Source organism: Ochotona curzoniae, unplaced genomic scaffold, assembly GCF_017591425.1.
Source record: "Ochotona curzoniae isolate NIBS_2020 unplaced genomic scaffold, NIBS_Ocur_1.0 scaffold_2453, whole genome shotgun sequence".
NCBI classification, from domain to species: Eukaryota; Metazoa; Chordata; class Mammalia; order Lagomorpha; family Ochotonidae; genus Ochotona; species Ochotona curzoniae.
Genome location: NW_024467094.1, coordinates 31,587,013 through 31,614,842, shown reverse-complemented (window position 1 = coordinate 31,614,842; position 27,830 = coordinate 31,587,013). Strand labels below are relative to the sequence as shown.

At 44.7% G+C, this 27,830-nt stretch overlaps 1 protein-coding gene across 1 annotated transcript; it reads left to right on the top strand.

Annotated features, from left to right (window-relative positions):
* The first annotated feature begins 13,487 nt into the window (after window positions 1-13,487).
* KRT23 (keratin 23) lies at window positions 13,488-26,140 on the top strand. The gene is made up of 8 exons (XM_041000740.1): window positions 13,488-13,883; window positions 17,857-17,939; window positions 18,953-19,109; window positions 20,056-20,217; window positions 20,309-20,431; window positions 23,166-23,386; window positions 24,409-24,440; window positions 25,776-26,140. Exons 1-8 carry the CDS (start codon window positions 13,488-13,490, stop codon window positions 25,868-25,870), a joined length of 1,269 nt encoding a protein of 422 aa, XP_040856674.1. The 3' UTR covers window positions 25,871-26,140.
* The last annotated feature ends 1,690 nt before the right edge of the window (window positions 26,141-27,830 follow it).

Sequence of the window (27,830 nt, the reverse complement as noted above, 5' to 3'; positions counted from 1 at the left end):
GGTATCTGTGGGGTGCTAAGGGCACAGGGGGCCTTCTGATGTTCACCCACCCCAAGATGGACAGCACACGAGGATTATAGGATGTGATATTCAAGCCCAAGCACAGGATCCCTTTTCAGAAAGGCCACAAATTGTTAAAGAGCAGTGGTAGTAATCAGAAATAAAATCAAATGCATTAGGTTTGGATTGAAGCAGAAGATGCTCTGTCTATGAACCTAGGGGAGGTGCTGGATGAAAAAGAGAAAACAACGCACAAAATAGGTATGCACCTGCAGCTACAGAGTGACGAGAAACAAGAGGTCGTGTGAAGCTCACCCAAGGAGTTTAGAATGCTCAGGCAGCAGGGCAAGGTCTAGGGCCCCAGTGAGGGGCTTGACTCAGTGGAAATGCCACAGGTATGGCAGCATGTCTGTGTTGTCAGTGATATGAGGCCCCTGAGTAAACAGCAATTAGTGATGGGGAAACCAGTGGTTTGAGGAAACTGCCTGGAAGGAAGGGCCACAGAGAAGTTCAAGAGCCATGGACAAGGGCAGAGACCAGGAGGGAGAAAGGCTGAGGTTCTAGATAAACACCACACATTCCCACCTGCCCCAGTGACGATAGCCCCATATCCTTGGTCTACAGAAATGGTCTTGAGTGTTTACAATTTTATCCTTTTCAGTAAAAATGACTTGTGAAATGTTTAACTCAATGTGCTTGAAATCCCAAAATTAAATGAAATGTTATCCTATAACTCAATTTTCAAATAAGAAAAAAATATGTCTCTAATTTTGCTAATATAGGGTTTTTTTTTTTAAGATTTACTTATTTATTGGAAAGTTAGACATACAGAGAGGAGGAGAGACAGAGAGGAAGATCTTCCGATTCACTCCCCAAGTGAGCACAACGGCCAATACTATGCTGATCCGAAGCCAGGATCCAGGAACTTCTTCTGGGTTTCCCACATGCAGGTGCAGGGTCCCAAAGCCTTGGGCCATCCTCGACTACTTTCCCAGGCCACAAACAGGGAGCTGGATGGGAAGTGGAGCTGCCGGGATTAGAACAGGCGCCCATGTGGGATCCTGGTGCGTTCAAGGCGAGGACTTTAGCCGCTAGGCCATGCCGCCGGGTCGCATAATATAGGGTTTTTGAAATACAGTCACTAAACCATTTCCACTGTTATGCTTAAAGATCCTTACTAAGTATGTGTATTGACAATTCTTTTATAAATGACTTGGAAAATATTACATCCAATTTAATCTTTAGCAAAAATCAGCTGCTAGAGTTTCTATTTTGTGCAAACAGCACACACATTCACACCACTTCACACTCACATACACACACACCCATGGATGCTCTCAGGCACACAATTCACCACATACATAGCTAATTTTCTATTGTTGCTCTTACCAATGATCAGGAACACAATGGCTGAAAACGATGCTGCTTCCAAAATCTGCCAAGGCCTAAAAATCAGAGGTGGCCAGGACTGTGCCCCTTCTCGGAAGAGCCAGGGGAGAATTTGTGCCCTCTTCCAGATCAGCTCCTGGGGGCTGGGACTGCCCACATGCCTCAGCTTTTATTTCCCTGCCATCTTCAAGTCAGTGAGCTCATCTCTCCAAACTCTACCCCATCACCATCTCCTTCCCAACACTGACTACTTTTCTGCCTCCTTTCCCACCTGTGAAGACACCTGCAGCTACACGGGCCCACCAGAGTAATCCGGAATAATCTCTCAATGTTAGGGTTCCCTGGGCAACCTTAATTCTGTGTGAAACCTCAAGAATACAACATAGCTATTCACAAGTCCTAGGCATTAGGGATTGGGCAGCTTTGGATGAGCACTCTTTTACCCATACTTGCTGCTGACAATAAGCCAAAGGAGAGTCAGAGACAGAGAACAGGGCAGACAAATAATGCATTATCTCAGAAAAGCGCCCGGACCTGGGGCCAGCGCTGTGATGTAGTGAGTAAAGCCACCTCCTGTCACACTGGCATCTCGTGTGAGCACCAGTTGAAGTCTTGGTGCCCACCAGTTCCAATCCAGCTGCCTGTTAATGTGCCTGGTAAAGCAGCGTAAGATGGCCCAGCTTCCAGGGCCGCCACCATCCATGTGAAAACTCAGAAGAAGATCCTGGCTTCAGCAGCTCTTGTGGCTACTTAGAGAATGAACCAGAAGATAAAAGACCTCTCTTTCTCTGTAATTCTACCTTCCAAGTAAATATTTTTATTTGAAAATGAGAGTTACAGAGAGAAGAGAAACAAAGATACTCCATCTGCCTGCTCACTCTCCAAACAGCCACAATGGCTAGAGCAGCACCGACCAGTCCTAAGCCAGAAGCCAGGATCCTCCTCTGAGTCTCCCCTGAGTCTTTGCAGGAATCCAAAGACTTGAACCATCCTCCACTGCCTTCCTAAGCCATTAGCAGGGAGCTGGATCAGAATTGGAGCCATATAGGATGCTGGTGTTGCAAGCAGAGCCTTAGCCCACCATGCCACTGCATCTGTTTTTCTTGAAAAACCACACTTTCACACCTCCACATGCACCAGAACCTACACTGGAGACCGATGTGCACAGCAGTGAAGTCATGAGTGCCTAATCCACCAACCACTCATGTGCGCATGCTGTCCGTCAAGCCTGAGGACACCAGCTGCTGCACACACAGGGCATATCTCACGTTTCCTTCAACCAGCAGTTTGAAGATGTAAAAACATTCCATTCCCTCCTGGGCATCATTTTTCTGGAGCAACAGTAATAGCAGTAAATACTGACTCGATACCTGTGATGCACCCAAGAACTAAGTGTTCTCCACACACACGTTCTACACAACCAGTCAATGCTAGAGGAGGTCCAAGAGGGTGATGCTTACAGGGTCCCACAGTATAGAGCCAAGGGTCAAACCCAGACCGTGGCATTCCTGAATCTGAACCTTGAGTCATCATGTAATAGTGCCTCCTCCTTTTCTTTTGCTACCAAAATAGAGTGTCCCCACATGCATACCCCCAAACACACGACCCTTGTAATACCACAGAGTACTTTAAATGGACAATGCATCAATGACCTCCCTCCCAATGCTCTAGATCCTCCCTCCGGGATCAAGGGCACGATGTGAACTCCAGGCTGGCCATCAGAACAGTGAGCAGAGAGTGTATTTATAAAATGTTCCCACAGACAGGGCTTCTTTCCAAATTCATGTGGAGATGCAGCACGCCTCTCAGGCTTACTCATCCCCCCTCGTGACTTCCTGCCAACCTCACAGGCTTCATGCCGGTCCAGACCTGCTGGATCATTCCTTGCGTGGAAGACCGGGGGCGTGTACAAACCTCGTCACCCTCTGACTTCATTTTCACGCTACAGACTGCAAGGCTCACACATGCACTTACAAGAGCTCACTGTACACTACATGCAGTCTACACAGGTTGTATGCATACACTGCCTGCAAACTACATGTCTCAGAGGTATGCATACAGATGCATATTACATACCCCATGTATGTGTATTACATATAAACTACAAAGTTCTTCCATGTCCATGAACCCACATCTGTAAACTCGGTGGTCTCATCTGTGTGATAAGAACACTGGGATCCGAGAAGCTAGAATTGCCTGGTGGATCTACAGCACTGCAGCACCTCTCCACCTCACTGCAACGGAGATACAGAGAAGGTCATCACCAAAGTGACGTCTACAAGGAATGGGACAAAAACACTTTCGAAACTGGGAGAACAGAGCTTGAAAAGCAAGAAGCTCTGCTAGCCTAAAGAAAGGAGCCGAGAGGAAAACAAAACTCAGCCTGTTTCCCAACCTGAAAGTCAAATTGTGGTTAGCAAAGGATAAAGCAGTGAAATGAGTAATGAGAATGGCGTTCTCAGATATAGAAGAAAGACAATGAGAAGGAAAGCTACAAATGAGAGTTGGAAAGGTGCCATGAACCACACTCTGGTCTTCAAGCGCGGGGACAGTTGGCAGAGCCCGGGGTTGTGCAGGGACCAGGCTCCACAGCTCCCTTGCCACTGATTCACAGGCCAACCCTTGGTAAGCCCAGCTCCTCTCACGGCTTTCAATTCTTTCACCTATAAAAAGGGAGAGAGCCCATTATTGTAGTTACCTGTCCATAAAACAAGCTGAGTGCCCTGAACCAAAAAAAAAAAAAAAAAAAAAAATACTGCAGCAAAACATGTGATTAGTTCACGTCCAAAAGCATCCCAGTTAGGATATGTCAAAAGATACAATTGAAGACGTTGTAAACCATAGGCTGTTATTACATAATCCTATAGACGAGGCAAACAGCATTACACAACATGAGTGCCATAAAAACCAATGACGAAGTGGATTTTACTGTGATGTCTTCCTTTTTATAACAGGAAAGCAGTTCTCACTGTGCTTGTGATATTCCGGCACATTTTGCCACCACCACCAAAAAAAAAAAAAATTAGAGGAGTGGGCATTGTGAATCAGCAGGTGAAGCTGCCACTCGGGATGCCAACATCCTAAATCAGAGTGCCAGCTGGAATCCCAGCTGCTCCATTTCCAATCCAGCTTCCTGCTGACACACCAGGGAGGCAGCAGTAGCTAGTTCAGTAACTGGGCACCTGCCACCCACATAGGAAACCTGAATGGAGTTTCCTGGCGTTGGCCTCTTCCAACTCTGGTTAGCACGGGCACTTGGGGAATAAACCCACAGTGAGACAATCTCTTTCTCTTTCTATTCCTTTCCATTACCCTGCCTTTCAAATCAATATACCTTTTTTAAAACTATTAAATAAGTAAACACCAACATCTCTCTTTGTTACGAGGGCAGTATCCTCTCACTGGTCCCAAAACACCTACTCTTGCTCTCACTCATTCTGCCCAAGGCATCCAGGCTGCGCTTTGAGCTACAGATGTGATCATGACATGGCACTTCGCTGCTGCAGACCTCCTGTGGCTTTCTGCAGCCAGGTTATGTTGAAGATTGGATTGCTTTGCAGAGTTGAGAAAATGAGAACAAACCAGTATCTACGTCTCCCCCACACACACAGATTCATCCCATCCTGCATTCCTCCCTGTACTCTCCACTTCACTCACTTAAGATTTTCAATAAACATTTCTTGAATAAATGAATGAACAAGCAATGTACATGTTTTGATTTTAAACAAAAAGCAATGTTTTGGTAAGCTGGACAATCCATGGTAGCATGCATTACAGGCACCAGCAACTATCAAACAGGGGGGTCAATCCTGGGAGGACCAGCCTCCCTCCCCTACCCCCAGCCACACACACACACACACACACACCAATAGCTCTCCACACCCTGGCTCTGCTACAACATCAGTCACACTGGGCTAAAGGAGAAGCTGACAAGAACAGACCTTAGCCTAAGTCATGAGCTGACACCTCAGCAAACCAACACTGCAGTCACTCTAAATGTCTCCATACATGGCAAGAGAAGAAGACAGACACACCCTAGGAGCATACAGCTAACAGGAAGGTGACTCCTCAGGATTATCAGTGGCAGCAGCCTTTGTGGAAGGGACTTGTTTGATTACCTATCATGTTTGGGTCACGAAGATGGATAGTAAGGAAATAAAAAAAAAAAAAAGATGGGCGAACTCACTTCAGCCTTGCAATAGCACTCCCCACCCAGTCATGGGGATCTGCTTCTCTCCTGTCAGCTTAAATGAACTAAGCTGCCCTGGCTGTCTTGGTGGCATGCCAAAGGTGGCACAAAGGGACTCAGAGATCTTTCTAAGGCCAGGCTTAGATCACTGCATCTCAGCACTCCTTTCAAAATGATCTAACTGAGGCATGGGTCCCTTTCTCAGAAAGGTCACTGGCAGATGAAAGCGAGAAGGAGAGGCTGGACCTCCTGTCTGAAGGTGGAGACGAAAAATGAGCTTCAGCTTCAGGAATTATGGGATCAGTTGACCCATCCCTCCCCACTTCACGCTGAGTATTGAATAACAACTATGTCACTCAAATGAGGAAGACTTCACTGCTCCGAAGGTGAAAAGACCTCAACAAGCCAGGATGATGGGATGCTCATTGCTGGTGATGATGGCAAATCGCTCCTTCCCTGAGAACTTACTGAAGTTTAAACAGAAATCAGCTAAGATGGCATACAGCAGCACACTGTGTCACTTGGCAGAACACTAAATCAGTGCAGGCATACACAACCACACATGCACACACACACACACACACACACACACACACACACGGGTGCAGAAACTGAAAGATCGATAGTGGTAGAAATTGGGTCTTATGAACCTTTCTAATGCCAGAGTGAGGGCATCTCTAAAGTAGACTCCTAATAAAATTAAGAATCAAATGAATTAAATTTTAATTAAAATTATTTGTGGCTATGAATTTTAGCCAAGAATGAGATGGAGGATGGCACATGGGCTCAAATGGTTCATCCTCCACCTCTAACCTCCAGGATTCCTTATGGGCTTCGGTTCATATCCCAGCTACTCCACTTCCCATCCAGCTCCCTGCTTGTAACCTGGAAAAGCAGTGAAGGATGGCCCAAAACCTTGGAACCCTGTGCACACATGGGAGACCCAGAAGATGCTCCTGGCTCCTCGCTGGAGATCAGCTCAGCTCCAGCTTTTGTAGCCACTTGGGAGTAAACCAGCTCATGGCAGAGCTTTCTCTTTGTCACTTCTCTCTGTAAACCTGCCTTTCCAATAATAATCAATAAGTCTCTTTTTTTAATTACAAAATTATAGAAAAAAGAATGAAATGAGAGCATATATGTATAGCTTGAGGGCAGAAGAAGAAAAATGGAAACATTTCAACCATAGCTGGTGATATGCAAATGAACAGGTAGTTAGCCTACAACCCACACCTGCCAAAACTCCGGTGAACCTGAAGAAAACAAAACAGGGACGAGCGAGAATGGTTCTTGTCACCGTCCAACCTTAAACTCCCATTAAACCTGAAAAGAAATGTTTTGTCATAACTACAGGGCAGCAGGAAGAAGGAACCCGCCAAGTTTTACATTATTGCATCCCAATCAGTTCCACTTATATTCTCTCCTGAAGAGGCAGTAGTGAACAGTAAGTATATGAATATGCAGGGGGGAAATCTGCAGGCATTTTAAAGATTTCACTAAGTTCTTGAAGTCTATCTTTTGAATTCCAAATTAAAACTTCAACTTAAAGAATTGTGCTGATTTTTTTTTCCAGCTGAGACAACTCGAACGTTTTTCCAAATGGTTAAGCTACATGAGCTTAAGCAGCCTTAGTTGAGCATTGCTACCACATGGATAAGAAATGTGCAACACTCTCTACGTAATCAAACATGAACCAATACATTGCAACTTACAAGAAACACGGAGAATGGGACTCTTGGAGTGATGTGGGGCTACGACCAGCCAAACAAGCTTTTGAGGGGTTTTACAGGATGCGTCTTTCTATTCCAGCTGTTCTCTTTGACTCGGGTGCCTCGGGTCTCTTGCTCCATTCCCAATGATGAGTCCCTCAGGTAGTAGACCTTGACCTTCCGGATCCTGGCCTTTTGGATTACTTACCTATCTTAACTTCACCTGCCCACAACTGTCTGTTTTTTGTTTTTTTCCTTTCTAAGTCTATTTCACTCAATCTACTACTACTTGGTCATTCTTACTAAGGCACAACTAACAGATGGTTCGCCATAAGCTGGAACTATTTGGGAGTTAAAGATGAGCCAGCCATAGCCTTGGCCTTGAAGTTTTTTTGTTCTGTTTCATTTTTAACTAAGTGAAGGGAGAACTAGACAGTTGTTTGGCACATGCCGTATGTGCAGCAACCATTGCTGTGTGCATGTGCCCCAATCTCATAGAACTATACCAGTATAGCTTAGGATCTCAACACATTCTTACAAAGCTGGATTCTGTGACTGCAGATACTGCTGAATTTTATCTGCTTTTTCTTATTTTATTCTGGTAACTTTGTCTCTTCAACTGTCTTGGTTCTTCTCTTAAGGGTCCAATAATTTGTTGATGATCACTTGCAAGGCCCTGGCCCTGGCCACCTCTGTATCCTTTTTTTTTTCTTTTGCTTTGCTTTGCAAAATCAAACTAAGAAGGGTTGGCACCACAGTAGTCTCATTAGTTACCATTTGAGAAAATTTCTTTCTTTACCTTCAAGCTATTTTTATCCTTTTTAACATTAGATTTCCTTTTACAACGATACTTTGAACGTTTGTAGTGGAGCAAGTATTGTGGTACAGTGGGAAGGCCACCATTTGAGAAGCCAACATTCATTTCAGAGTATCAATTCAGGTTCCAGCTACTCCGCATCCAATCCAGATTTCTGCTAACGCATTTGGAAAGACAGCAGATGATGGTCCAACTACTTGGGTGCCATGAGAGAGACTTGGATGGAGTTCCTGGGTCCTGACTTTGGTCTGGCCTAGCCCTGAATTGGAGGTTCACTTGGGGGAACATATCAGTGAATGGAAGTTTCTGTCATTCTCTTACACTCTCTTGCTCTCCATCACTTGGCCTTCCAAATACAAAATATTTTTTTTAAATAAATGTGGAAAGTAAAAAGATTAGTTTATTTTTGATATAAAACAAAATCTATGAATAACTTTTTCACAATAATATATTTTATGAATTTCATGAAGACCCCTTATATACATGAATTTCAAAATGTCTGAAACCAAAATAAACTTGTAATTCCACCTTCTGACGTGCCCTTGTATACAGCTACTACTTGGAAATAACTTTAAATTGCTTTTCCTCTTCCTCCTAGTCTATGCTGCTATACTGAATACTTTGCAACTCAAATTTCCTATTTTTTGGCCCGCTTTTCCAGGAGAAACAGAAATATGGCAAAATAGTTTATTTTCAAAGGGCCACAGTTGAACAAACTGAGGCCTATTTATAAAGTGTCTAATGTGATGCCACTGTGTAAGCTGTGCTTTGCTTCTATAAATGCTCCATCCTTCTCCACAACCCTGCAAATCACAGGACAAGGACACAGCAGTTTTGCCTGAAGACTTACTACTCATCAGTTCAGAGATGTCACATCTGCTACAGACACCCTTGGAGATTACCTGGCCATTGAGAAGAGGTCACCTTGAAAAGGTCTCCACGGTAGCGTGCTTATCTCTAAGAGGCACAGCTTAATGACAGCCAGTCTTTGATGGGGTTCCCTCTGGCCCCCACACACCTGCATGCGACTCTCTGCATTGCTCACCACCCAAGCTCAACCTCACCCGCAAAATACCCACTCTCTTTCCACAACAACATTTCAACCTATCCCAAAGATGGACCAAATGTGCAAATTACAAATGTTTTGTAGAAGAAAAAGAAGAAGAAGAATCATTTTCATTCTGAGCAATTTCAACTCCACTGAAATTTTTTTTAATCTGAAAACTATATTGCAGGCGAGATACTGCTTGACCCAAAGGATGACTAAATGGTGAGCATCTAATGGAAATGCATTGGGAATCTTTGCTCCTTGAATTCTTTGTACACAGTCCTTTACTGCTGCTGAGTAAAGGAAAGAGGAAAGCTGCAACAGATGACCTGGTATGTTCTTTCCTGTCTTGTGGCTCCACAAATACCAGCATTGACAGGCTGGTAGACTCCTGCTTCAAAACACCACATCAATCTCCTAAATATAAAAGGTGTTTATGTCGCTATTGAAAAAATGTAATGTACATTTGTTTAATGTGATGAGTCTCAAAATTCTACAGGAAATACATAACTAGAATAAATTCATTTTTCTTCCTTACTTGTCAATCACATTTTTTTAAAAAAATAGGGCCAGTGCTGTGCTATAGTTGGTGAAACCAACACCAACATCCTGTGTGGGCACTGGTTTGTAGTCCCAGCTGCTCCACCTCTGACACAATTCCCTGCTAACACGTGTGGGACAGCAGCAGAGGATGGCCCACGTGCTTGAGCTTCTGGCAGCTATGTGGGAGACCTGGTTGAAACTCTTGGCTTCTGATTTCAGTGTGATCCAACTCTGGCCATTGCAGCCATCTGGGGAGTGAATTAGCAGATGAAACGAGCTCTCTCCTTTTCTCTCTCTGTAACAATGATTTTTGAGTGAATAAATAAACCTTTAACAAAAAGTAACTTAATTCTAAGATTGAAAAAGTTTTGTGGCCTCATTTTTCTAAAGTTACTCTGGCTAGCCATATCTCTTGCAATACGGATACATCAGTACAGGGTTTAGTAGGGGAGGGCAGAGCCTCACTGTTCTGCCAAATGGAGGGGTGGAGATGCAGGGTCACAAAGAGGTTATTACAATCCAGCTCCAGCCAGCCCAGCAAGTGCTCCCAGGCCAGCTCCAGGACACTGTGAGGGAACTGTGCCTACCAAGGCCCCCAAACTACTGATGGTTCAGTATAGGCAACTGAGGGCTTGCTTACAAGTCCTGGGGAGGTGAGGACAGTGAGGCCAGCAATGGGGTGGCCCACATGTCCTCTTGGAGACAATGTGGACAGATGAGGGGTTGCATAGGGTGCTGGTGCTGAGCAGGGTCAATGGCAAGCAGCCGCAGCTCTGTGAGCAGGAGGTAGAAATTCTCTCTCAACCCCTTACCCGGACCTGCCTAAGCAGAAAGTTCTCATCATCTTAAAGGATATTCACCAGGGCTGTGTCTGTGTAGTGGAATTGGGGTGCTCTTTTAAAGCACTTGTCCTTCACATATAATTGCATTGTTTATACTTAAAATGCATCATGTGTATCCAAGAGGCCTCATTTTTTTTGAGAGCTAAGGTACCCCACACTTTCAAAGCTATGAGGAGAATCATAGTACCATACCATAGTGCTGCGAGACTGCTTCTCCCACTCAGGTCTCCCCACTTTGCACTTGCTACACTACAGCAGACACTTTGCTCCAGGTCAACTGCTATAAATCGAAACCTCCACACATGAACAGGAGACACAGCCCAAATTTACAGAGCCAAAGTCACTGCCTCTCAAGCTCACCTGAGATGAGTAGGGATGGACCCGTTCTGTTACACATTCCCATGAGCTCATCCAGCACAGGGAGCACAGCCTGGCTTCGCTCAAGTTCCAGGGGGCCGGCCTCCTCCCTCAGGATGCTGGGTCTGGGTAGAGATGATCACAGCCTCCAGTCAAAATCAAGGACACATCTCCATCCTCACCCCTCCGCACCCCACCTCTAAACAAGCCTTTGTCTGCACCATCTTCCTGAAGTCTCCCCATCTTCCTGCTACCATAGAATAGCAGAGACAGAGTGATGTACAATGAAGTTAGTTTTTTTACACTTCTGTAGACTGCAAGGCCAAGGGGGTGAAGCTGGGAAAGGCCTTCATGCTATTGGGGACCACAGAATCTTTGGGTTACCAAGCAGTGAGGGGTGCACACAAGACACAGACACGAACTGGCTTCGATCACAGACCCACCTGCAAGCTAACCCATAAAAAAAGGAGAAAAAAAAGGATCGGTCCATTCAGTAGGGCAGCACCCCCAGGACCTAATCGCTCTTCAAGGTCTATCCTTGTACCACCACTCCCCCAAATCCTCCACAGTGGAGACTGAATTTGAGTTTTGCAGAGGAGGACTTTGCAACCATGCCCTCCCCGCATTCCTTCTTCTTACATTGGAGATCTAAGTGACTGCAAGCACCCACTTTGAGCACTCCTTGAGCTTCCTGTAACTCTGGTTAACTTTTTTCCCCTAAACTTGTGCTCAGCAAGAGGAAAAAAATCCAAAGGACTTTCCTTGATGTGGCTGTGTCGCAGGGGCAAGCAGAGCAGGCTGTGTTGCACGGGCAGTTGGACCGGGGCTGGCATGCTTCATCTGCAGTCACAAGAGGATGAGCCTTGAGGGTGGCTGTCCCCCCAGCAGAGGCTTTCTCCTGCTTCCTGGTCTACAGCGCATGCCTGCTGCAACGAGTGGGTGGTGGTACCAACAGAGCAGCTCACTCTAAAAATGTTCCCCATTCAATTTATACACAGGAAGGAGATGACGACCAGCAGCCAGTCCTGGGTAGGAGAAAGGCACTTTCCAGAAGCTGGGCCCGGTAGTGGGGGCACTCTCAGGTTCCTGTGCCCAATGCAGGGAAGGGATACCAGGATGCCCGCCCCTCTGCAGGCCCTGGGAGATGCAGTTTCCTGCTAGACGGGGGTACTCAGTTCACACCAGAACTTTGAAAATGACTGTTGGAAGAGATGCCCTTGGACTGCCAGGAAGCAGCGGTGGGCACGTCCAGGCTGCGGGCACAGCACAGACCAGGGCAGTGATGCCTGTGACTGACTGCATACATGTACCTCAGCTCACAATCACCCACCAACAGGAGCCCTGGCTCCTGCCAAAGTGAGGGCATGGACTCTTGCCTGGCTATAAGAAGAAATGTTGTGGGGATGAAACAAAAGCATGGAGAAGGGCCACGATCATCATGGGGGAGAAGCATTATCCATGACCCCATCTAAATCACGGGACTGTGTGGGAGACAGAACCCTGCTGTGGCTTCACCCCTCAGCAGGTTGTCACACACCCACACCAGGCCTCAGTCTTTCTCATCTGTAACATTGGTGGCTTGGAAGTACCAAGGCTGAAACCCCTTCCAATACTAATGTCTTAGTGTCCTTTAAATCTGCAAGTCAGGAACCAGCCCAGGCTCCTGCCCCAGCCTACTTTATTCACTCCTAACCTTTACCTTGGCAGACCAAGTTTAAGATTCAACAAGCATGTTAAACAACCCGTGGTGCGTTTCCTGCTTCCTGCCGTCCCCTCTGCCGGACACGCAGAACCACCTCCCTGGGGCTCAGCCCGGTGTGGGGGGATGCTGGGTGATTCACCGCCATGCTGCCCCAGAGGCCAAGTGCAGAGTGAGCTTATTTGATTTTGAGGTGTGCTGGGATGAAAGGCAGCTGAAAGCGGAAGGCTTGGTCACTCATTAATTAATTGTAACCATAATTGAGGGCTTGCTCTGAAGAGCAATTCCTTTGAAATTACTTTCCATCAAACGGCAACCGCCACAAAGGGATCAGATAGTTAGAGCCTTGTCTGTTTCCTTGGCGCGAGGAGTTTTACTCCGGGACTTGAGGTTCTGTTCCCATCTGGCTTCTCTACTGTTCTCCCACTCTCTCTTTAAAGCTGGGCGTGTGCGTGTGCGTGTGCGTGTGCGTGTGTGTGTGTGTGTGTGTGAGTGTGTGTGTTTAATGTCTGCTTTTTCAAAGGAAATCTAATAACCTCTGTGAGCTTTAATCTGACCTTTTTTCAGAAACATGGATAATGGGAAAATTCCACAGGAAGATAAGAAACATACCCACCTGAAGTCATGGGCCACACCTCCGTGCTCAGGATTCCGACTGGAAGGGAGGAGGCAAAGCAGTTTGTTGGTTCTAAACAACAACAATGAATGAAAAGGCTCCGGGGCATCTGAGGATTGACCAAGAGGAAACACATGTTGCACAATGATACGATCTTGTTGGTACAGTTGTCAGAGCCGGGAACTCCCACTGCAAAGGGCATAAAACCATCCAAGGCAGTCTGGGGCGGTTCAGTTCTGCAGCGCCAGACAACGCAGCAGGGCCAAGACACAGATGGCACCATGAACTCCAGCCACAGCTTCAGCCAGAGCTCCCTGGCCTCCCCCCATGGCTCTGGAGGGGGACGGAGTTGGCCAAGAAGCTTCCCCAGGGCTCCCAGCGTTCATGGCGGTGCAGGCGGCATGCGTGTCTCCTTTTCCTTCACCCCGCCCAACCGCCAGCCCCCGGGAGGGTCTTTGGGGTCCGGAAAAGGCAGTTCCCTCCTGGGCGGAAATGGAAAGGAGACCATGCAGAACCTCAATGACCGTCTGGCATCCTACCTGGAAAAGGTGCGCGCCCTGGAGGAGGCCAACACGCAGCTTGAAAGTCGCATCCTGGAATGGCATCAGCAGAGAGAACCGGGCAGTAAGAGAGATTACACCCAGTATGAGGAAAGCATCAGCCACCTGCAGGAACAGGTAAGACACTGGGGGGATACAGGCGGGGGGACCTTGGTGCTAAGAGGTAGGGTTCCGTTTCCATAGGACTGTGGAAAGGAAAAAATAGAGCATAAGACAAATTCCAGGAAACTGCCTTGGGAGGGGGGGGAGTGTGTAAAATAATGTGCACGAAGATATTCAAGGACATTTTCTTATCAGAACTAAAGTGTGGAACTGGGAAAGTCTATTTTGTAAAATTAAGCTTCTGTACATGAATTAGGTAGAAAACTAAAGCAACAAAATCAGAGAAGGATTATAGGTGATTTTGAAAATGAGACTACCTGATTTTTTATACCCCTCACCCAACCCCCCCCAAAAAAAACCCTAAACACTGAGGCGGCCGGCTGGTGCCCAGTATCGCTTGTGATCTGATGATGCCACAGTGCTGATAAGGGCTGGCACTGGCTCTGCCTGCTCGGCGCACAAGGTGCAGGAGCACCTCCTTTCTCATGACTTCAGCCGGGCTCCACCTCGGAGTCCTGGCGACAGCGTGCTTATCCACCAACAAAAGGCTGAGATATACTGTTTGGGAGCTCACATCAAAAAAAAAGGTCACACCCTCTAGAAGCCAGCAGACCAGAGGTGCTCACAGTTTTCTGAGTGTGGCATATGATGGGGGGGGGGGGGGACATAATAAAATGAGCATCTGTTAGGATCTGAGAATAGGAATGAGTGATGGTGATACACTTTAAAAAAATAATAACTCCTCAAAGTGGACATTTAGAAAAAAAAGTTAAGCATGTACCTTTTGGGATATCTCATAACCTTAGCTACAAGTCGAAAGAACCCAGATATTTGAGAAATAAGGCTGCACAGCTCCCCTTTTACACACAAGCAGTCCCACAAAGCTCCTTCTGTGCTTACAACTCCGCCTCCCCCCGAAAGGGCACCACGGGTTTCCAGCTTCTACACCGGTAGCATTTTGCAACATTCAGCTGCCCTTGCTTGAATATAGGAAGGACCAATCAAGATAATACAAATCTGTCCTCGTAATGAACCCTAATTATTGAATAATCAGCCTAATAACTGACTACATAATTACCTTAACTATATAGTGCATGGCTGTCTTTACCAAAAAAACAAGGTGACTCAACTGTCCTCACCAGGTTTCTGCATTTGATAAAGTCACTCTGGTTTGGGACTGGCAGGCACAGAAGCTTTTTGTCGACAGAGAGCTGAGAAAAGAAAGGTGTGAGTTCAGACCCGGCTAAAAATGATCTCCTCTAAGAATGGAGAGAAACAAGAAAAGCGGAAGACGAGGAGGGAAATGTCTGTTGAGCCTTTAGTGTATGCTGGGCTTCTCGCTGGGTACCGAACACTCATGCTCGGGCTGTCCAAGTTCTTTCTGCACCTGTAGAAAGATTCCGTGTCATCAAACTTCATTCTCACAGCCTTAAGTTTGGAGAAGTTGATCTGCCATTCAAAGCCACCAGCAAGAGATGGAGGAGGATTAACTCAGGACTGTGTCCAGTGGCCTCCTAACTTCCACCTCTGTGTGGTGCTGACCAGTCTGCCCTGCCCCAAAATCGTACTTAATATGAATAACTCCGGGACTTGGGCTGGGTGGGAAACTGGGTGGGGCTACTCCCTCTATATCCCCTTTTACCTCAGTTGAATATGTAAGGATTGTCAAAATAAAAATTTTTTTAAAAAAATATGAATAACACTGATGCGTTGCATTTGCATCATCAGTCGTGGAACGCATTTCATCCACGTTTCCTCACTGAATTCTCACAAGTGCGAAGCAGGTGTTTCTATCCTCACTTTATAGAGATGGATGGAGAGCAGGGGTTGTCTGAATTCTTGGAAAGAGAATTGGGAAAAGTGAGTGGATACAATTACAAGGAAGGGGAGACATCTCCATTGTCCAGGTGACATAGAATTCTGGGTTCTAAGATCAAATAGCAGGTTTCTTTAGCCTTGAATTCCACTTCTTCCTGGATTTTTACTTTAAACATTGCATTTTCTCTGCCTTTGAAGAAAGCGGCTTGTTGCAGTTGAAGTTGTACCTCTAGCCCAAACACTGCCCCAACTCCTAACTGTAGAGGAGAAAACAGAAGCCTAATGAGGTCCCACAACAACCTGGGGTCAGGCCCTTTCTGGGTCCTGAACAAATCCTCCAGGGTGACACAGAACCCCACTACCGCGCCCAAAGCCTGAGATACTGAAGGCTTTGCAAAAGCTCTGTAAGAAATCAAAACTTAATCCAATTCTTTTAAACACGAAATTGGGCACTGTCATGGGACAAATCATACACAAAATTTCTTGAATGGCTTTCAACATGTGGGTCTTTTGGTTCACAGTCAGAAGGTCTATTTCTTCCTCCAAAGATCACACAGCCTGGAGCAACAGTGCTGGGCTAATCCACAGGCTAGATGTTAACAGAATGAACTCAGGGCCCTGGGGAGAAGCCAGGTGACTAATGACAATGTGCAAGGTAAGACCTCAGCCTTGTGGAGTATTTCGCAATCCAGCCCCATCCATCTACAACCTGGAAGGATGTCTCAGGTTCTAATACCGTATCAGGTTAGTACACTTAGTGGACAATAGTTTTAAATGTCCGAACTCATATTCATACAGACTGCTTTTCATCTTTCATACGGTTAGAGAAAACGAACAGTCAGGGGGCATGGGAGGAAAGGCATTGGTGAGAATGTTCCCTTAGCAATATTGCAGATGCAACCTACCAAGCCTACTGCTCCTGTTCCAGAACACAGGAAGACATTGAGCCATTTACAATCTGACCAAGGGAAGAAGGAGGGAGCTGGGGCAGCCAGCAAGGCCATCTCCCACAAGGTCAGCATGTGGAACCTGGGCAAGGCTCTGATGCTGACATAGACTCTGATTACAAACAGGCTAGGTTTTCTTTTAAAAGGAAGCTTAACACTGTACATTTCTCTTAAGTGAATTCAGCTTCAAATCATTCTGAAGTATTGATAGTATGCCAGGGATATGCTATTCTAGCATTATTTTATTTTTAGCTCTTCTAACTCTCATAATTTGATAAAGCAGCTTGTATTGTTGTCATATTTTAGATGAGGAGACCAAGACTCAGCCTCGGCCCAGCTCACTCAGCCGGTGGCTGTTGCCATAGGATCCCAGGCACTGTGGCTCAGGTTCCACGCCTGGTGTTCTAACCATCTCCTGCTGGTGTGCATTCTCAAGGCCAGATTCCATGTAACTAGTGGAGCTTTAACTTGGGACCACATTTATGAAAGGTGCCTTTGTAAAGAGGCATGGCTTTGTCCTAAGAAAATCCTTTCTAAATAAAGGAATTAACTGTATAAATAACAATGGGGCTGTCAGAGGAATCTAACTGAATGCCAGCCATTTAAGGCTAAGACTGCGGAGGTCACCTATTGCTAGCCCCTGACTTCACAAGTGTAAACACTGAAGCCTGGAGTGGAATAACCAGGTCCCGTCCACATGTATGGTCAAGGACAGAGCTAGAAGCCAAGGAAGGCTGTCTAGGTCTAATGGAACCAAAGTAGCACCACATTCTGATTCTGCGACATTCCCCCTTTCCATTTCCTGAAGATATTGACCAGGATCTATTTTGCAAGCACAACTGCCCCATGAAACAACTTCAACACATTTCTTTAAAACAAAATGGTATGAACATCCAGGAATGTCTAACTGGAGACTTTGACGCTGCCAACGGGTATCAAGTAACTTCATTGGATGGTGAAGAATTATTTAATTAATATTTTAATAGTTACTGTGGGTTGCAAGCTTACCATACCTACAAGTTAAATCAATGGCTATGACGATTTTAGGGTAAAAAAAAAATTGTGCTATGTGATAACTATTAAGAAATCCATTTTAAAAGAGAGTGAAACAGACTTGTGGATCATATTCTTACTGTAAGACGATTCTGTGCTCTGTGCCTTGTGTGGGCTCCATGAACACATATCAAGTGGCTGACTCAGCATCGCCCTGCCATGTGTTACAGATCGTGGATGGTAAGATGACCAACGCTCAGATTGTTGTCCTCATTGACAATGCCAGGATGGCTGTGGATGACTTCAGCCTCAAGTAAGTCCCTTCCTGACAGTGTTCTCTGGTTCTGCTGTTGTTTGCTTTAAAGAAGCAAAACTCATCATCTTGTCATGACCCACATCTAAAATCTTACTGGATTATAATTACAAGGCATGACAAAACCAAATGTGTGTGACTCGAATGGGACCTAGCTTAAACAAACCAGAACTGAAACATGTTATAGGGTGAAGAAATGTGAACAAGAGCTAAGAGTTAAATGAGATTAAAGACTATTACTCTAGGGATGATACTGTTATGCTTATGCAGGAAAATATTTTACTTAAAAGATGCATTCTAGAGTATTGAATGATGAGAATATATGAACAGTATAATTTCTTCTTAAATATTTCAGTAATAAATATTGGTGAAGCAAATATTGCAAAATACTAATGGCTGTTAAATTCACATAATGGGCATAACATTGTTCATTGCTTTATTTTCTCAATCAAAACATTGAGTCACTATCATAGAATAATGTAATAGAAAACAGCTATGCAGAGGATGCTCTGTTTGAATTCACTTTTTCTCATTAAACCTAGAAAGTTAAAGATTAGCCCTCCAAACCTTATAAAGTATATCCTTATAAAGACCACAGCCATCCAACAATGGATATTCTCTTGCCTTCCTTATTTTACTTTTATATATTTGAAAACATTTGCTTATTTAAAAGGCAGAGTGACAGAGAGGCAGCAATAGAGAGGGAAGTAGGAAGGAGATAGGGGAAGGAGAAGTTGTAGAGCAAATCAGAGGGGCCTCTCCCATCCTCTGGTTCACTCCCCAAATGGTTGCAATAGCCATGGCTAGGCCAAGCCAAAGTCAGGAGCCTAAGATTCCTTCTGGGTTTCCCACATGGGTGTCAGCTGCCTTCCCAGCACTTCAGCAGGAAGCTGGATTGGAAGCAGAGCTGCTGGGGCCCAAACCAACACTTGGATATGGGATGCCAACATCACTTAACCCACTGCACCACAACACCCCAACCGGGCCCTCTCTTGCCTTCCTTCTAACAAAAGGTATGAAAATGAACACTCCTTTAAGAAAGACTTGGAAATCGAAGTTGAAGGCCTTCGAAAGACCTTGGATAATTTGACCATTGTCACAACAGACCTGGAACAGGAAGTGGAAGGGATGAGGAAAGAGCTTATCCTCATGAAGAAGCGCCATGAGCAGGTAGGATGCCCCAGGGTCCTCCAGAAATGAGCTCCATTCTCAGCCTGCACATGTTGTCAGAGGGGAAAAAACATCATCTGAACATCACTCCTTCTACGCTTTGATCTAAATCATCCTAAAGAACCATATAAATATATAACTCCTCCAATTTCAGAGCCATCTACTCAGGAGACAAGAGCAACAACCAAAATGCAATCATAAATAAACACAAACTGGTCAGTAATTTTGATAACACACAATGTTTCCCTAGATCTGTATGTTAGCGCAGGAGCAAATGTGTGAGACTGAGCTTCCCTCATAGATCCAATATCCAGCTAGCTGAAGGGCCACCGAATAAAAAGAAGCTGCTGTGAACCAAGATAACAGTGACAAGTGGCAAAATCTTAACATCTTAAATTCCAGAAGCAGCTAAGGCTCTTAGAAAATGGTAAGAAAGCAATTCTCATTTTAAAAGCGAAATGGTTTCTGAACATCAAAGAGTGCAGGGTTTTGGCTAGATGGTGGCTGCTCATGTTTCCTGTGGCTGCTTAGGTTTTCAGGAAATCCTGAGGTCATTGGCTTTGCAAAGTCATAAGGCAGGAGGTTTTCAAAGCCTCTACACCTTTTGGCTTTTTACTGAAACACCTCCCTAAAGCCATGATCTGAAGTGTCCAACTTCTCCATTAAGCAGCCACTTCATCAAAGGTCAGCTGCTGAGCGGGACTAGACAGCATCCGTGAGTCTGTTTCTGAAATATTTTCAACCAAGGACAAACCTGTTACCAAAAGGCTCATCGATTACCTATCATGTGCCATTTTTCATAAAATTATCAGAAAAAAATATCTGTGAGACCTGAGAAGACAAACCAGCGAAAGTGGCAATCACATAAACTTTTTAAAGCTCTGTTTTCTACTTCCCATGAACAGGCAGCCACTTCATTTTCTTCCCCCACCCTGTCACTAAACAGGAAATGGAGGAGCATCAATTGCCACATGACTTCAAGGTCAATGTAAGAGTGGATGCAACACCAGGAGAAGATCTAATGAAGGTGCTGGAAGATATGAGGCAGGAATATGAATTTATAATAAAGAAGAAGCATCAAGAGTTGGACACTTGGTTTAAAGAACAGGTAAAACAAAGGTTCTTGAACTTTCCGAACTTCTGTTTCCCTGTGGCCCTGGCCCCAGTACTGATGGCTCTGCCTTTGCTTGGTCTCACAGTCAGCAGCCATGTCCCAGGAGGTGGCCAGTCCAGCAGCTGTGCAGAGCAGCCAGAATGACCTCCACGAGCTGAGACGCACTCTCCAGGCACTAGAGATTGACCTGCAGGCACAGCACAATCGGGTGAGTTGGAGCTAGGCAGATCCAGTGTCCCCTTCCACAAAGCCTCCCTAACTTCTCCCCTGGGGCTCAAACCCTCAACCTTGTTAGGCCATCCCTCACGTCCTACTTGCCTTGCATATTGTGCATGAAGACAATGATTACAGTGGTCATTTCCTGAGAGCCTGGCTGGTGTCAGATGCTGTGCTGGGTGGTTCATTATATTCTCACATGAACTTTTTCAGGCAAATGCTAGTGTCCCCATCTCTGCGATGAGAAAAGCCTCCAAATAGTTAAGTAAACTGGCCAAGATCACAGTGTGTGTAAGTGACCAGTTCTTATTCAAGTGATGCATCAAAATAAGAGGTTCCAGAACCCTTATGATCTCTTAGGTTTCCTGCTAAAATCCAGTGTGAAGAAGGTCTAAGTACTGCTCTGTGGGTTACCACCCAGCAAACTCCTAAGTTCCTGTGTCAGTCACTTCTGTTATCCTCATGGCTTGTCATGTGATGCTTTGTATGGAGTGTCGCAGGCACTGGAAATACGCTAAATGAAAGCTGCCATTTGATTTGCTCCATAGCCTATTGGATCTTCTAATTGTTCATCAATTTAATTCCAGAATGATATTCTACATATGTAAACAGAGAGGACAGAATTCATTCTTTTGTGTTGGCACATGTGAGTGGTAAATGACTGCTATCTTTCATGAATCAGTGATGGTGAGCAGATGTTAAAAATGTGCACTATTGAGAAAGTTGAGAAAAGTCTTCAACCTGGCATTTACAATGCTGGCTAAGATGGCTGAACCCCAATTAAAGTACTTGAATTCAATACCCACTCTATCTCCTGACTCCAGATTCCTGCAGATAAAGACACTTAGGAAGTAGCAATAATGGCTCAAGTAACTGGGCTCCTGGATTGCATTGCTGACTCTTGGCTTCAGCTCTGACCCTGCTCCTACCTCAGCCTGGCCATTTGATGCATTCAAATTCACTGCAGGCTTTTTACATAAGCTATCTGCATCACTGGGAATCCAAACCAGTGCTCTGATAGGGGATCTGGGTTTCTCAATCAGGACATTAAATCCTTGTTCCAGCAGCTGCCATTTAAAACAGGTGGCCAGCAAGGATCTTACTATCAAGGTAACAACATTTGGGCAGAAAGATAAGGTGGTGCTCTATCTAGCTATGAGATTGTGGGCACAGGTGAGGGGGAGGTTCCGGTGGGAGAAAACAATCAATGCAAAAGCTCCAGGTGTGAGTTAGAGGAATAACAGGAGGCCAGCATAGCTGTGTAAACAAAGAAGAAAGGAGACAAGGAAAGATGAGGGATTGACAGGAGAGGATGGAAGAAGGGAGGCCCTGGGTCACATGGAGCCAGTCTGTTTGGGCCTTGGCGGGAGAGGTGTTTGAGACAGCAAGAATAGATAACTCCTTGAGGAATTTTGCTTTAGGTGAAGGAAAGCTTACAAATTGAAGGATAGCTTTAAAAAAAAAATAGGCATAGGCTTTAAAGGATCAAGATTTTAAGTTAGGGAGAAATGATGCTCTTTGAAAGCTGATGAGAATAATCTAGAAGAGAGGAGAACAAGAAGAGAGGGGTGTGGGAAAGCCAGTGAGTGCTGAGATGACCATAGCACGAACAACTTGGGCAGCAGTGGCTTGAACAGAGCGAAGGCCTGGATACAGACCCAAGGATATGGGTGGAAATCATGGTGGGCGCTCCCTTCCCGTGGGCTTCCTTTCCCTGATGTCACTCGGCAGCCAGAGCAAGGGCTAAGGGGATAATGGAAGGACCTGGACAGTGGAGAGACCTAGGAAATGTAGCCTAATGGCCTGGTGCCATTATAGGCCTCTAGAAAATTAGTGACCATGACAAAGCAATAGTATCCCATCAGGCACTTGCAATTTTCTCTGTAAGGTTAACGTTATACGTTCTAGAAAAGCCCAAAAGTCCAAACAGAGCAGCAGTGTGAACTTAAGTTCTCTCCATCCTGGCCCATTTCATGTTACAGGTTTTAGCATGCTCTAAAAAGAGCAAATGGTTGCCATTGTCATAATCAAAACACTGAGATCAGAATTGCCAGATTTATCAAAAACTGGACACTCCGTATAGCACAGTTTGACAGGAGTGAGACGTGGGGAGGCTGCCTGTTTCATTGCTTGGTATCACATGTCCCACATGGGATAAAGCAGTTTGGTTCATCACTTGTCAAAGATGTGCTAATACGGGAAGTGGGATGAGGGAATTGTGGGAACATTTTCTGACTATCTCAGGATTTTTGTTTTTTAAATTTAAAACTACTCTGAAATGAAATGTTCAAAAGCAAAAACAAAAAAAAAAGTATGTCCCACACAACATTAGAGCAATATTGGGAACTCACTTGCACCGAACGAGTTACTTGTTGCTCATCTGAAACTCCGATTTAACTAAGTATCTTCTGTTTTACCTGCCATCCCTGCATTAGACTCTTACTTGAACATATAATATTATAGCAGTCCCAGTTGTCGACTCAAAATGAGCACAGGAGTAGCATATATGACAGACACAGTAGCAGTTCAGAGTTACCAAAAGCTCCTGATACAATGGCTTTGTGCCCAGAAAGATGGGCTGCAGGAGTCCCAAGTCTACTGTTCATCTCTGGATCCCCAGCAGTTACCAGAGGGGCTGGCATATGCTAAGGACCCAACAAGTACATAGTATGAAACAAGCCAAGCCACCAGTCACTCAGCAACCGCAATATGATTCCCTCTTTCAGAAATCTGCTTTGGAAAACATGTTGTCGGAGACCCAGTCCCGGTACACCTGCCAGCTGCAGGACATGCAGCAGGTCATCTCCCACTATGAGGAGGAGCTGATGCAGCTGCGCCATGATCTGGAGCGCCAGAACAATGAGTACAAGGTGCTCCTGGGCATTAAAACCCACCTGGAGAAGGAAATCGCCACCTACCGCCAGCTCCTGGAGGGAGACAGTGAAGGGTAAGGCAAAGGCTGGCAGGAGAGGAGCGTGCCAAGGGCATTCGGCCTTCATAGTGGGCTTTGATGCACCCTACAAGTTCTGTTCGCAACGGTCAGGAAATCTTTTCTCTGCCTGGGGCCATTTGGATATTTATGACATCATTCATAGGTCATGCAAAATTATCAACTGGAAGATTACCCTGCTATAGGTTTATCGGATTTTTTAAGTCCTGCCTGCAGTTGCCTTAGCCAAATGATTCCATGCCAGGTCAAACATTCCCCACCCCTACAAGGAAGACAGGTGAACTTTGTGTTGACTTTCTTCAGAAATATCTATACCGAATTTTACTTTATTAAGAAGAAATAAGGAGTAGTCAACCAATACTTCCAAGATACTAAGATTTGCAGGTAGAACATTTAAAATGATTATATTAAAGTCCCTAGTATGAATCAACACAGATTGGTGGCCATGTTTCCAAATAGGAATGCATATAATTTTTACCCCCAAAATAAGTGAATAAATAAAAACAGGGTGGAGATGCACTATTTGAGCCAAACGACAACAAAATGGTCTTAAGAGACTGCGATGTCTCAGTATTTCTGACCACCTCAAGAAATTATAGCAACTGGACACATAAGGAACACATACATCCTATGACTCAAGAGAAAAGGTTGAGTTCTCTAAAAATATGTAAGCAAAACAGTGCTGGATCATACTTGGAACAATCTGAGAAGTTCAGGAATTCCGGGCTTGTGATCCAGACCTGGAGGAAGAAAAGCCGGCAGCCAACAGGAAGGAGGCAGATGGGGGAGGGGTGCTGCTAGGTGACCCGTGAGTCAGGCACGTGGGGCAGGCTAGTCTCAATGCCTTCTGCACCCAGTCAAGTTCCCCAGTGAACTCGCAACCTAGAGACTATTGAACTCTTAACAATTATCCTCAAAGAGAATTTACAAGTAAGCAAAGAAGGTCAGTTCACCCTGAGAAGTTTGTGATGGTTGTTGGTTAATACTAAAGTGAGCTTTATCCTTTTTCCCTTTTGTAGGGCAATGGAAGAATCCGAGTCAAGTGTGAAAGGTAAAAAAAAAAAAAAATTGCATCTTTGTTGAACCTATTTATATTTTTCCTGAACATTTAACCATTCTGTGTTCACTTTTAATTTTATGCCCGCATGATCAAAAATATTCTGTTAACTTCACAAGTTCAGTTATACAAACAAACTGAACTATAGATCTTACCTTCAACATATCTATGAAAGCTCTTTGCAAACAGTGCACCAAAGTGATAATTAATAGCATTGTATCTTTGTTTAGTAATGGAGTCTATTTGCTAAACACCTAGAAAATTAAAGACACATCATTTCTTAATCACACCATTGCCCACACTCCATTCTGTTGAGCACTGGCATTCCACAAGGCTTGAACAGTCCATCCTGAAAGGAGTTTTCTAAGGGCTGTGTAAGATTGGGAACACTACGCCCTGTTACCCTCTTCTTGAACAGTCAAGTTCCATTCCAGTATGGGAAATATGGAACAGACACTGCTGTGAGGAAGGAAAGAAACAATAATGAGAAAGAATCTGATTTTTATTTGTTTAGCCCAGTACTGGGAACTGTTCACAGCCTGCTACAGCCTTCTGGAATCCTTCATATCTCACAGACAAGTCCCAGGAGAACAGTCTGGACCAAGTGGCACTTTCTAATTAGCTGTGATTAAATCATTCCCAAGCATCAGAATCATGGAGTCATTTGTGGCCCCATAATAGCTGGTATAACCATGACCACCAGGCAAGAATGGACTAGTGATCCTTTAGCCACCACCCTGCCCCGCAACACTGGTTACCCATGTCCAGGAATGGGGAAACCATTGCTTGATGGGATGGCCCCTTTTACTGTTGAAGAGGTCTGAGTTTAAAAAAAAAAAAAATCAGCCTGTGTCTTACTTAATGGTTTCAGCTTCCCCCTAGAATTTACTGTTGGTTTGTTGATGTGTCAACAAGGTGTTTATTTAAATAAAGGCATATCTTTGAAAACAGTGACCATGATAAAAGTCCCTAGCTTCTTACCCATGTCTCACAGGACATGGCTTCTCAATCTTAAAATGAAATGTCTCAAATGGCACGTGGTGCTTTTAGGCTCAGAACCAACAAGGCAGATGCCATAGAGCCCACGTGAGCAGAAAGAACTCCACAGATGCTGGGTAGACTGCGGTGTTTGTCAGCCACACCTAAGGATGCTGGTCTCAACCTCAATTCCTTAGGAAGGGAGGAACATGCCCCTGGCTGCCATGTTGCTGACTGAATATCAGGGAAGGCACAGGTGCCTTCGAAAGCTAAGAGCAAGTGACCGGTGTAAGGGAAGTCCAGGTGGTGGGGCCAGCATGGTGGTGACCTCCCTGCTGTTGTTTCCCTTAGCAGCTGTAGCTTCAAAGATCAAGGCCATCACACAGGAGATGGTCAATGGAAGACTAGTTCATTCTCAAGTGAACGAGATCCAGAAGAATACATAAAGCCATAGCTTCTGCCTGTGGTTAAAGACTGTTCTTCCCCAATGGAAAGTTTTTGCCCAGACACTTACTTGGTGGGTGAGTTCTGAATGGTACCCATGGAGTTTGCTTTTCCCTGTAACTCCCACCAGACTTCCCCCAAAAAAGCTCGATGTACTGTTGCACTTTTTTGAATCAACGTGTGAAATTTATGAGTTGAAAGCTCTACTTTTCTACAACAATCTTGAGATTCTTATCATGATGTGTATTTTGTAGCCAATAAAACTCCACACCAACTGAATCCTGCCTTTTCTTTTACTATAAGACAGTATAGCATCTCATCTGAAGGAGGAATTCTTAGAGCACTGTCCGTAAAACATCCCAACGAACCGTAGCATTTCCAAGGAACCCATAACAGCCAAACCCTGGCCAGGATTATGACCTTGAAGCTACGTGACCTAGGCTGAGCTGTGGTTCACCAGCAGGAAGGGACTGAGGATTGGGAATCCAGAGATCCTCTGTAGAAGGGATGAGATGACCAAGACTCACTCTACCTCAGTCAAAAGAAAGAACAAGCGGTGAATGGACTAAAAGGGATTAAAGCTAGAAAAGGAGATCCAGAAAAAACAAGCCCCACTACAGACAGGTGCTAGGAACCTAAAAGGGAAAGTGACTTGATCAACAAAGTGAAAACTGAGGATCCAGGGTGGTATGCTGGACTGCAAGTTCAACTAACTACAAATCAAAGCATTTTAACTGTGTCCGTGCTGAACATACACAGACTTTTTCTTGTCATTATTTCCTAAGGAGTACAGTACAACAGCTACTTGCCTAGTATTTACATTGTATTCAGGATTAAAAATAACTTAAAGTGACTTAAAATACACAGGAGGGAGTGCATAGTCTCTATGTCAACACTATGCCAGCTTACTTAAGATTTATTTATTTGAAAGGCAGAGCCACAAAGAGATAGGGAGGGAAGGGACCTTCCATCCACTGGCTCACTTTCCAAACGTCTACAAACAGCCAGAGTTGGTCTAGGCCAAAGCCAGGAGCCTTATTTCTCCACGTGGGTGTCAGGGGCCCAGGTACTCTGACCATCTGCTGTTCCCCAGACACATCAGCAGAGGTCTGGACCGGAAGTGGAGGAGCCAGGTCTCAAACCAGCACTCCAGCATGGAATGTCAGCATTGTAGGTTGAGGTTTAACCTGCTGTGCCTCAACACTGGTGATAACTGTGCGGTTTTAGGGAAGGGACGTCAGCATCCACAAATTTTTGTATCTATCTTAGGGTCAATTCCTGACAGATAATCTCCTAAAAAATATCCAGAAGGACTATGACAAGCTGAAAGCTATAAAACCAGACCCAGAAAACAATCCTTAACTTTCTACTTACAAACATTACCTATATATGATTTGGTAACAATAAGCATTTAATAGCATATTAATAATTTTTTATCCAAGGACTTAAATTTTCCTTAAAGTTTTATTCATTGTATTCATTAAGGTGACCGACTCCTTCCAATGCTTTCAGTAAACTTCTTGGTCCCAGGCAAACTATCAATCAATAACAACTTGATGTTGCATTTGACTGAGAAGCAAGTAGGAAAAAATTAAGCCATTTATCCAAATAAAGACATAGTTCCATGAAATTTTTTCTCCTGCATTTATGTCAGCTGCAAAATGTTATAAAATACCCATTAGAAACCAATGAATACCTATGTGTTCAGATGACTTACCAATCAAAGAAATTTCTGTTTGTATTTGATTTTGACCAACACACCCAAGCCACCTAAAGGAGGTGGCAATAAATTCTACTGCTTACGTTCCAGAAACACTGTGAATAAACAGCAGTGGTAGTTGTATCTCCCACAAACACAATTAAACAAATAGTTGGCTAATCCAGAGGAATACAAAGTATTATTTTTGGAGCTTAATAGTTATGTCAACATATTTGCCTAAAGTATTATAAAAGGACTTGTGG

Coding starts and splice junctions, on each gene's coding strand:
- KRT23 (XM_041000740.1), top strand. CDS start 13,488: ATGAACTCCAGCCACAGCTTCAGCCAGAGCTCCCTGGCCTCCCCCCAT. Junction 20,432..23,165: donor TGCAGGCACAGCACAATCGG/GTGAGTTGGAGC, acceptor TCCCTCTTTCAG/AAATCTGCTTTGGAAAACAT. Junction 24,441..25,775: donor ATCCGAGTCAAGTGTGAAAG/GTAAAAAAAAAA, acceptor TGTTTCCCTTAG/CAGCTGTAGCTTCAAAGATC.